Source organism: Aplidium turbinatum, chromosome 5, assembly GCF_918807975.1.
Source record: "Aplidium turbinatum chromosome 5, kaAplTurb1.1, whole genome shotgun sequence".
NCBI classification, from domain to species: domain Eukaryota; kingdom Metazoa; phylum Chordata; class Ascidiacea; order Aplousobranchia; family Polyclinidae; genus Aplidium; species Aplidium turbinatum.
The window spans coordinates 9117735-9129746 of record NC_137476.1 but is presented as its reverse complement, the minus strand read 5'-3'; the positions used below and the strand labels follow the sequence as shown (position 1 = coordinate 9129746).

Sequence of the window (12012 nt, the reverse complement as noted above, 5' to 3'; positions counted from 1 at the left end):
GTGTGCTGTTTCTTGGTTGAACTTGTTGCTTGTTCTGGGTGCTGAAAACTTGTCTGTGTTTTGTTTTTTGTTCTCTTGTTTGTTGTGTGAATGGTAGATGTTTTTTGCTTTATTTGACATTGCAGTAATGTTTAACTGCAGTAGCAACGAAAACGAGAGAGGTTGGTTAATCACAGGAGAAACCATTTTATGTCTTAGCAGAGTATGTTGCTGACCTGAAGCACTTAGTTAGGTCACAAAATGTCCACACCAAGTTCATGTCTTGAAGTTTACAACATCTCCTGCACTTTGACATTTTTCATGAACAAACGCATTTACTTAGCTGTGATTTGTTGGTTCTTAACCATGGCGACCAACTGTACATGTTCACCGACCATGCCAACGTGCAATTTTAAATTTGACTGGCGGCGGATAAACTATGCTTGAACTCTATGTTTTAGTAAGAGTAAAACATGTAAAAGCATTATTGAATGCTTCTTGATGGGTTGCTGAAATAAATTTCAAATATAAAAATTTTTCTTTTTTTTTAATCTGCTTATTCCAACTGAATCAGATGGATAATATCTTGCAATTAGTTGGTGTCAAGATCTTTTTTTTAGAAAACCACATGCTGTTTTTATAGTAGCATACGTGTTACATTCACCTAAAAAGCATGTCTTCTCATCCAACAGATCCTGATTCGGTGAAGAATCTCGTTGCTGAGCAGTCGCCTGGAAGTGAAACTACCCGAGTAGATGTGGGATGGGTCAGCCCTGACGGAAGCGGGGACACCATCACTGTGAGTTGATGTTCTGACTTGAAGCATTTGCTGGTTGTGTTGGTGGCAAGTTGTAGAAACTGCGGTAGTTTATACAAAAACTTTTTTGTTAATTAATATTATTGCTTTCATATTTCTGACACTTTGTTTTTGGTCAAAATGGTTTGTTAATGGCCAATTTGATGCTAAAAAACAAGAATGTCGAACTATCTTTCAGGTTACTGACTTTAGCTTTCTGTGTTTATGAATTTTATTGTGCTTTAGTTTCACAAACAACATCTGGTTTAGGCACTACCATTGTGTCTTCATATACATTTGGACAGTCCAAATCGTCGGAAAAGAGCACAGTTTATTGATTGGTTTGTTCCCTTCTTGCAGATCAATTACGTCAGCACAACTGATTCATCGACCGGTCAAGCTGGCAGTGTCTCAACTGCATTTGTTGACACCAGCAGCCAAATACCAGTGCTACCAGGCCACAATTACACCATATCTGTTGTTGTCAACAGCAACGGCTTGGATAGCTCTTCCAGTGTTGCCAGTGCTAACTCAAGTTAGTGTTTGCTTTGCAAGCAACTTTGCAATTGCCGTTTAGTGATTTAGAGCGAAGTAATTTATTTTTTTTGTGATAAATTTGTGAAAATATGCAGCAAGCTACTTCTGCATGGAAAGCATAGATTACTAGTGGAGCATATGCCAGTTTTACGCTGTTTTTTTTTCGCTGAGACTTTTCGGTCATTTGTCTGAAATGACTTGAAAAAATTCGGTCATTTTTTATTTATTTCGGTCATTTTTTATTTATTTCGGTCATTTTTTCTGATGAAAATATTTCCTTTCAAGTAGCTGATACAAACCAAAATTTGCACTTCCTGACTAGCTACAACATCAAGTTTCGCTGAGAAACGTTGACGTGTTTTACAGTATCTGAGAAAAGTTAGAACAGACAAACGTTTCTTCAACGTTCATTAGCGAAACTCAACCTTGCAATACCTTTTTCGGACATTTTAACCGAATTGACTACATATTTTTTCGGACATTTTAACCGAATTGACTACATATTTTTTCGGACATTTTAACCGAATTGACTACATAGTTTTTCGGACATTTTAACCGAATTGACTACATATTTTTTCGGACATTTTGACCGTATTGGCTACATATTTTTTCGGACATTTTGACCGAATTGATTATATTTTTTTCGGACATTTTGCTAAAAGATCGGTCAATGACCGCGAAAAAAAACGCAACGCCAAAGTAAGAAATGTTTATTACATGATTGCTGGAGCTGGCAAATGTTTGCTGAAGCCTGGAGTGTACTTACATGTATTGAATCAGTCTTGTTTTAAAAAAGCATCGCACAAGTTGCTAAAGGTTATTTTAATGAAGTTGACCTTGACATAGAACCAGACCTACCCAATGTGTTCGTGCTATTTAATCAAAGAGAGAGGTGACGTTTAGCTGGCAAGACCCTGTTGGTTTCGTATTGTCACTACTCAGTGAACAAAGTATTTCGACATACAGGACCAGAACAACCGATTGCATCCGGGGTTACTGGTCAAGAAGAGTTGACGCTAACGTGGGAAGACCCTGTTGGTAACGTCGACTTTTATGAATTGGAGAGAGATAGTGAAGTAAGTCAATGTACTGCTAGTAGATCTCAACTTGATATTGAATTATTACTGTAGTTATCATTATCATCGTATATTTGTCTCTAGTAGATGATACCTGGCATTTGTCTCCGCCAGCAGGGGCCCGCCATTTTTGCAGTCCTTTCGCCATGCTTCCCGGTTGTTGGGGTTGACCCTGTTCAAGTTCTTTGCAGCGATGTCTTCTCTCACCAACTCTAGTCGTTTCTTTTGGTTTATGAAGTGCGTTTTTCAATTAGAGTGCTTGTTGGGAGGACTGCAGAAGTTACCAAAGTAAAATTATTCAATTTCATTCTTTTTAATTTTAACCTTTGTTTTAGCTTATACCAGATATAAGCAATACACGAAGAACAATCACATTTGACGACCTTGCCCCTTTTACTGACCACAAGATAACAATGCGAGCTGTGATCATCGGTATAAATGGGATGCCTGATCGATCTTCATCGTACGAAGAAACGTTCACGACGTTAACAGCACGTGAGTACACTTCATAAAACCCGGGATTAGAGTGGCGACATTGCCAAGTTGGGCTTAATTGACAGTTAGTTTTGTATGGGAGTATTTGAAGTTGATAGCTGAAGCTAAACTGTATTTAATTTTTCAGAAAATCAGAGATTCATAGTATTACGGGATGACCAACTCGGCTGCGATATCCGAGAAGTGGACGTAAAAGTGCTGCCAGATATTTTTTAAATTTTTAGAAACATTTTTTTTTTGGCAATTTTAAAGTAGTGGTCGCCCGAAGCTTGTCTGTACAAAACTAACCTAAAGTTTAAAGTTGCACAAGATTTAGTCAAAGCAATTTGTAGTTGTGTTACTTTGCAATAAGAATGTGAATTTATGTACAAAACTTAGATTGAATAAAACTTACAGGTTTAAAAATATATTACTAAGCATTTAAGAACAAAACAAAAAAGCTTAAAATGCGCATATCGCAACCAAGTTGGCGATCCCTTACTTCTATGAATCCCTGCAGAAAATGAGTAACATTTCAAATGCTGAAAGCGCTACACTTTTTCCTAAATGAATGGATTCTTAAGTTGACTGCAGCTAGTTAGTGGAAAGAAACTTTATATTTGTGCATACCCAGACAGCAAAACCTGTCATTTTTACATTGATTTAACTTCTGCAGATGTTGAATCAATGTAAATATGACGGATTTTGCTTTCTGGGATAAGTCTCACAATATTATTTCATAAAGTGCGATAACTTTTTAGCACCACCGCGACCTAATGTAACCATATCACTGAATCCTGACTCTGCCACTTCCCCGAGCTTAATATCCTTCACTCTTCCTTCTGGAACCTTCTTGGATGTCAACGGACCCATCGAGTCATTTGGCGTCTACTTGACCAAGGGAGATGGCACAGTACCTCCCGACGTGACTAAGAACGAGACCTGCTCTACGAGCTCATCGGATCCAAGCTTTGGTGAATGTGTCGCTCTTTGGACGGATAAGGATGGTATGAGAGTGGAGGCAGGAGCAAGATCTCGAAGGGCTACTGGGAATGCGGAAATCACAGTGAGCACTTGAAGTCTTAAATGATGTTTTAAATGAGTTATTTTTCATAGTGATTTATGAGTTATAGTGATAGGGTGGCTGTTTTTGTATAGAATTTTTTTAGTAGAATCATTTCCAGAATAGAAACTAAGCTACAACGTGATACGATTTCTGGTAAAAACAAGAATATTGATTTTTATTATAGATTGAGTTTCGCTTTTAGCAGCATGAACGTTGTTTAATGTTTATTTTACGAGCATATGCGCAAACGATCTGTTTTAGCCTGATGCTGTGGGTTATCTGAGGTAATAGCGGTTTGTCATGAGCTTTTGAAACACAGTACCCTAGTCAATTGTAATGATGAGTACAACATAACTAGTCATAGCCTTGTACTCGTCATTACATATGACTAGAGAACTGTGTTTCAAAAGATCGTGAAAAACCGCTACTACCTCAGCTAACCCGCAGCATCAGGCTAAAACAGGTTGTTTATAATGCACTCGTGAAATATATAATGATTTTTACTTGGAGCAAATTAAACTTATCTTTCTTTGCACACGTTTGTTGTTTACTTGATTAGAAGCCGCATGCAAACACTGATAAATTTGAAACAGACACAATCCATTGGATTAGTGAGAAGTATTAATGTATCTGGGATTTCGAAGTAGTGACACTAGCAACCAAAAGGAAACTTACAGATCACCTCCTTAGCAACAAATGATATGTTTGTTGCACGATTTTAGTTGTTTTTTACTGTTCAACAGTATCCTGCAGGTTATTATGATAAAGCTGAAATTATGATAAAAAAATATGATAAAAACTTTATTATGATGAAAAAATAAAATCTACCGGTAAGATTGGATGCCGCAAAAATTCTAACAAATTGTAGCAGTTCTAGCTTGAGTAAATACGGCATGAAATGACAAGTTTCCAGCATTCATTGCAGCAATAACTTATCGACCATTTCTTTAGTTTGTAATTGGAGATGGGACTCAATCTATGTCACCATGGGGTGTAATATGCATCAACCCTTCATTGGAACCAAACACCCTATACAGAGTCGCTGTAGCAGCCAAGACAGAAGGCAATGGCCTGCTTGTGGCCACTAATTGGACTCCAATTTCAACACGTGAGTGACTTCTACGTTCAACCAGCTTCACTTTGGTAAATCGATTTCTTCACTACGACTGTTGCTATCAGGGGATGGTTAGATCACGCAGCTAAATATGTTTCAAGGCTTGCTTGATAGTTGCTGACAACAATGCTTCAATTGTGAGGGGAATATTCAGTTATCAACATTTGTGGCAGGACCGACCATAGTAAATCAAACTTTGTCGAAATAATATTTGAAAGTGCATTCACAGCATCAGAAAAATTATTTGTCGTATAGGCTACCTACAATCGTACATATGCGCACGATTATGGAGTCTTTCGGTGTAGTCTGAAAACCGTAACCTATCTGGTGTTGTAACAAGATAGATCCTCGTCCCCTCCAGCGATCCAAACGAAGAATAGCTTTGTGTATGGTAGGCACTAGGCACGGTTCAAGGATTACTGTTTGCCGCCAATGAACTTAGGAATGTTGCGACAATGGATTTCCGAACTCATTCTGCACTTTCCTAAAACATCTGTAAAGTATTTTTTTTCAAAACAGCTAATTCTCCCTTAGCCGGTGTTAGCTTTTGGCGTTCAATACTTCAATCTTCACTGGTACAGTTACTGCAAGGCCTAGTGACAACTAGCATGTGGTTATGGCTGCACTCTTTTTTTGCTCGTAATGGCTTTAAACTAAACTGTGTTGTTTTATTTTTCAAATCGTCTTCTTGTCACGGACTTGGATGGGTAGTCAGACAACCAGGTTAGTTGGTTGGTTAATTGAACCCTATCAAGTGTATTTGTAATCACAAACCGATGCTGTTAATTGTGGATATTTATCTACTTCGACACTTCGCTTGAAGATGCCATTCTGGGATAAAAGGTTTTCTTTTTTTTAATTTCCTGCAAATTCAAGTTGTGTAAGTAACCATGTCTTTATTCCATGCATGAAAGTACTGTGTCAGGCAAATGTGGTTTATTGAAAAAGGTTTTGTAAAGTATTAATGGTTAGATTTTCTTTGAAAAAAGTTTCTATTACCTCAGTTGTGTTAACAAGTTCCATTCACTTCCAATATTTATTATTTAATCAGTCGTCAGAATGCAACACTACTGCACCGCAGCCTTTCAACAGGAATTATTGTTGGTTTCAAAGAACCTTGTGAGCTATTTCAAGGGAGGGGTGGCAAACTAGGTTGAAGATGAATCATGTATTAGTTCATTTCTATAATTAATTATGATATGTAGCATGTTTGGTGTATTGGGTGTCACCAAAAGATGATACCAACAGTTTCATTTCCGTGACACGCTCTGTACGCGAAATAATGGCCTGTTCTTTTGTTACTTTGATTTAGAGTCGCATTGAGATTTTTTGTACACAGCTCTCTTTCACCAGTCCGTGTTGTCTCTGTTGTTCTCATTGATCTTATTTCTCGATGTTGTTCAAATGTTCAGCCATGGTGGTCGGTGTTTTATTTTTTATGAATTTTTCCAGTGATGATGACTTTTTTCGTTCCACCTTGCCTCATCGCATGTCCAAAACTCTTTAATCTCTACTTTGTTACATTGTTAGAGCAACACTTTGTACTGATTACTTTCTGAAGTACTTTGATTTTCTTTCTCACTGCTCAACACTTAGCACCACATCTCGAAAGATTGCACTTTTTTCTCGTCATTTTTCGCATAACTCACGTCCTCCAAAAAGCAAGCAGCTATATTGTGTTACATTGGCAAAACACTGTTTGTTCAATTTTATTAAAAAATTTAATGTAATAGTTGAGGCGCGAGTCGACTCAATCAGAACCTTCTGAAGACTTACGGTTTGAATAATCCTTTACAAGTTCTCATCCCAGACAGCAAAACCCGTCATTTTTACATACAACGTCTTCAGACGTCTTCAGACGTTGAATCAATATAAAAATGACGGATTTCGCTGTCTGGGATACGCATCATATAAGGTCGTTGGAAAGTCGACAGAGTAATGTTTGAACTTGTTTCCAGATAATGTCGGTCTCATCGTGGGACCAATCGTGGCATGCTTATCTGTCATCATTGTTGTTCTCGGGGCGTTCTATTATAACCATCGCTCACGAAAGGCGTGTGGAAAGAAACAGTGAGTTGTGATTGTTAGAACTTCATCAAACGATTCTAGAAATGAAATGTGAAATGTTTCCAAATTTAACTTTATAAAATGAGTAACTGAAAATGTTTTCTTTTTATATTATATATAGTCTGTGTGTAGTATTTTTTTCCTTTTTTTTATTTGGCTACATACTTTTTTCAACTCTATGTTGATTGAATTGATTGAATGAATCTTTATCCTCGGACTGGGAAAGCTTCTTGCAGAGCTTAATCCCGGCAGTTTCGCATACTTGTGTAGAGGCTTTGAATCACTGACGCAGGCCCGGTCACCGAGATTGACAGAGTGAAGTTTCCGATTGTTGAAGTCTTGTTGCCGGGAAATTATTCCATCCATTAGATGCCGCTGAATGGAGAGCAATCCTTTCGTGCGTTGCTCAAGCGCACACCCCGAGAGTCGAACCAGCGCAGCTTGATGTTGAAGTTTCTTCATTCCAGAAGTCACGCGCTAACCAACTGAGCTATCGGGGCGGAAACAAAGCTGCTACAGTATTTTATTTTGCTTTACTCTGAAACTAAAACTTTTTTCTCGCAGAATCCATCAAACGTCACGTCCAGAAATTGCACTTAAGTGAATACTTTACGCATCATATATTTTTTTTTTATTTCTTACCGATTTTTTATTCAATCATTCTTCTTTCCTTTTGATTTCATTCGTTTGGTCTAATTAATCGTAAGCATGCTTATTCGTTTGTTATTCGGACATGTCCCACTGCAACCCCCCCATAACCAAGGTAATATGCACAGTATTGCACACTGCACAGTCTAGAACAAAAGTGACGTTTGTCATAACGAAATACAGCACAACAGCTTTTTATAGCACGAACACGAGCAATCGGAAAAGTCGTGTTTTTTTCATTATTCTGAAGTGTAGATGTTTTTTGCTGTTTTTCATATTTTTTCCAGAAATGTTTTTAAGTAAAGAAGGATTTTGCAATATTTTTGCAGTTTAATTTTCAAAAATGATTTTTACTTTTACGTTAAAATCTGCGGTCATTTATCAAAAGCGGTGGAAAGATTTCAGTACGACACACCTCAAGCATTGCGTTATTCCTACCATGTTATTGTCAATGACCACATTTTGCAATAACTTCTGAGAAAATTTTCCCACTGAAGTTGCTAAAATGGTTGCAAGCAAAAAGTTTTATGCAAAGTTTAACGTTATTTGCATGTAACAACGTCTGTCCATGGCATCATAAGAACTTGACAAAAGAAAATCGTATTTTGTGGTTATGCAAAACTAGACAATATTATGAACTACTTACTTCGTACGACTGAAACGATTTTGAGAAGTCAAATAACCTGATCATAGAAGAAAAAAAATGCTTGAAGCAGTGCCGGTTTTAGGGTATTTCGGGCCATGTGCGGAATATGCTTTGCGGGCCCCAATGACAATGATCCAATTCAGTATCGTAGCTAGGTGTTTTGAAAGGGGAAGGGGGGTGGCTTGACGGTCGGCAGGCGAAGCCTGACGGCGTGACACCCAGCGGCGGGGGGTCTGGGGGGCCTCACCCAGAAAATTTTGAAAAATTGCTTTGATTTTAGGGCATTCTGAGAGCATGTTCAACAAAAATTTGGGTATGAATATTACTGTAAAATGGTGCTGTCCGGTGGCATAGCAAAAGGATAGGATCATGCTTTCTTTGGCATTTTTTGGAAATAAAGCTATGTCTCTATGTTGAGTCTGGATGCAACCTATTTCGTCCCTTGAAAAATTTGTACCCTGAAATCGAAGTAACAAAATAAAATTTTGGCCTATTTCGTCCCCTGAAAAGATCGAGAGAAATTTTGAAATGTTTGCGGCAACTCTGATCAGCGACGTCGGCTCTGTTGTTTTCTTTCTCGATCTTTTCAGGGTACGAAATGTTCAGGGGACGAAATAGGTTGCACCCGTTAAGTCTCTATGTTTTCTTGTTGCTAATTCCTTTGTTGAATTCACTTGTTGAATTTTTCCATTGGAAATGACAAAATTACTGCATTTTCTGAGTAAATTGCGGGCCCTGTGCGATCGCACGGTTTGGACACCCCAACGACCGGCACTGCTTGAAGGCCTGTGCATAAAAATGTCAATCAGTCAATCATAGAACATTGGAAATTTGGCATGAAATGTGATGTCAATTCTTGTTTGCACCGTTTCATAGAGTCTCGTCCAGTGTTCCCTCTAAGATGCGCAACTGAACAAATGCGCAGTACCACCAGACTATTTGCGCAGTAAAATCTCATTCTTGCGCACTTGCAATTTCCAAATTTAAAAGTAAAACGATCTTGAAAAAAAAAAGAAAAGTTTTCAACTCCTTTGCCTCCTTCAGATATGCTCTTCCTTCCAAGCCTCCAGTGCCGACTGTGAAAGAGGCTTCAGCCTCATGAACAGAATCAAAACAAAGAATAGGTGCAGGCTGGAGCCATATAATATAGATAAAGTGTATAAACATTGGAAAACCACGAAAACAAGAAGAAACTATTTGAAGTAAATGTGTAATTTGTTCGCTTTTTATTAAACTTCTTCTAGACCAGTGGTTCCCAAACTCGGTTCACAAAGTTGGTAATTCATTTTAACTCAGCATTAAAATGCTCATGCTCACTAAATTGCTCAGCGTAAAATTTTCTTAGAGGGAACACTGGCTCGTCCCATCATGAACGATGAGTTGCATGATCGCAACTCTTTTAAATCAAGTTTCGTTTGTCCAGCGTAATTGTTGTGAAAATAAAATAAATTAATTTCTGTTCTGCGGAGTTAGGGAAATACCCGCTGCATGCTACGTAATTGTGGTCTTGTAGTAAAAAGTTTATTGTTTGGCTACTTTCCATCGTATCAAGGTTTATGCTTGGAGGTTAAAGATTTAAATTAAGTGGATGAAGGACAAACAGCCAATTTTTGTGTCCACCTCGGTGTAGAGCAGATGCCATTTCTAGCGTTTTATCAAGGCCAATGACTATTTGCTTCTCTAATATTAGTGTTTATAGACAATGGTGACCTAAGCTTATATAGGCTACGCAAACCATGTCAACATACAAGCTTAAATTTTGACTGGAGGCTAATTTGCTACGCTCTGGTCTGAGTATTAGTTAACGATTGTGTTATTTTTGACAAGCCAGGGATTCATAGAATTACGGGATGATCAACTTGTCTATGCTCTCCAACAAGTGGAGGGTAAAGTACTGCCAGATATTTTTTAAATTTTTGGAAAAAAATTTAAAAATACTTTTTTGACATTTTTAGAGCAGTAGTCAGCCAAAGCTTGCTTGTTTAAAACTAACCCGAAGTTCAAAGTTGCTAAAAAGAAGTGCTTTAAAAGACCACTACTTTAAAAATGTCAAAGAAATATCTCAAAAGTTGTTTCTAAAAATTAAAAAATACCTAGCAGTACTTTACCCTTCACTTGTCAGATAACGTAGCCAAGTTAGTCATCCCGTAATTCTATGTATCCCTGTATTTCGGGTTACTTTTGACAAGCAAAAATTGTACTATTAGATGGTAGCACTTGTGTTGGAAATCTTAAGAGCATCTGGCAACATTGGTAGCAGGAATTTTTTCAAGTAAATCCAGGAGTTTTGCAGTGGTTTGAGATTTACTAATCACACCTTGACAATATTTAAAAATGTATAAACGAAATGTAGCCGAATTCAAAAATACACCAATCTTTAGTCATAACTGTAGCTTTGCTCTTTGGCAAAGCCTGCGTATATAGCTCGCTATGGTTATGAAACCATTCACCAGTTAAACATCTAAAATATCCATCGATTTTCGATGAATTGATTTCAGTTTTAGTGATGCAAATCACCTACAAGTTACCAGAAGACTAAACTTTTAAAGCGGTGTTATCAACATGTCTCTTCTGTGTATAGTAGGCTATAGGAACATATTTGTAAGAGGACTTCCAACTTATCGCTCTTTTTTGCCCCCATTGTCATGCATAACAAAAGTTAAGTACGATTCATATTTACCATCGCAGAAATGCCTCATCTCCACGCCTAGAAGAAGATAACAATGGATATTTGTCGCCTTCCCAGATTGGAGACTTACACTCTGTTGAAAGGTAAGAAAATATAACGGAGTCTTCTTTAGTAAATGTCCCCCGGTCTAAGACCAGCCCTAGCAACAAACCAATCTTCTTTCATATTTGTTCAACTTCTGCAGACGTTAACTAGAATTCAATATATTGGCAATGAATTTGGAAATTGATGAAAGAATAAACAAGTGTGGAATGTTGAAAACATCTAACTTAGATCTTAATTAATTAAATCTTTATCGTCGGACTGACAAAGCTTCTTTGAGAGCTTAGTTCTGGCAGTTTGGCATGCTTGTAAGTTGTAGAGGCTTTGAACCACTGACGCAGACTCGATCACTGCATTTGACGGAGTGAAGTTTTCTTTTGTCTCTGAATTTTTCACTTTCCGCCATACATACAAAACGAACATACAATAGCACCACCATGATCTTCCTCATACCTGGCGCTTCAGGAACATGCATTAACAGTTTAGTTAATGCTCGTCATCGTCGTATCCAGGCTTACGCCCGGTGGTTGAAGATTTGGATTAAGTGGACGGGAAGGCTAGGAAGCCAATCCTCGTGTCCACTTTCAGGCATGCCTTTAAGAGTTTAAGTGTCTTGCCAAAGACATAGACGCATGCTCTTGAGCGGTGTCGAACCGCAAGTGCCTTCCCAGGGCTCTCACCACTCGGTTATGCAGCCGACGGTTGATGGTTAATGCTCAGAGCAGCACACGAACCTGAAGCAAATTATCGGCCACTTGACATTGTAATGTGCAGATTTGACTGCAGACCATAGTTTCCATTGTATCCTATGTCGCTGCTTGAATTCAGTAAATGGTCGTGCGACATCACAATTCACAAACATGCGTTTTCATATTTTA

At 38.0% G+C, this 12012-nt stretch overlaps 1 protein-coding gene across 1 annotated transcript in view; it reads left to right on the top strand.

Moving 5' to 3' along the window:
* LOC145770919 (fibronectin-like) overlaps positions 1–12012 on the top strand; it is a 45516-nt gene that overhangs the window by 31393 nt on the left and 2111 nt on the right. Inside the window, exons 18-26 of the mRNA XM_082582663.1 lie at positions 672–778; positions 1136–1310; positions 2279–2388; positions 2724–2883; positions 3624–3928; positions 4880–5036; positions 7001–7112; positions 7674–7709; positions 11092–11175. Coding sequence (XP_082438789.1) covers positions 672–778; positions 1136–1310; positions 2279–2388; positions 2724–2883; positions 3624–3928; positions 4880–5036; positions 7001–7112; positions 7674–7709; positions 11092–11175 — 1246 coding nt within the window. The remainder of the gene's footprint in view (positions 1–671; positions 779–1135; positions 1311–2278; positions 2389–2723; positions 2884–3623; positions 3929–4879; positions 5037–7000; positions 7113–7673; positions 7710–11091; positions 11176–12012) is intronic.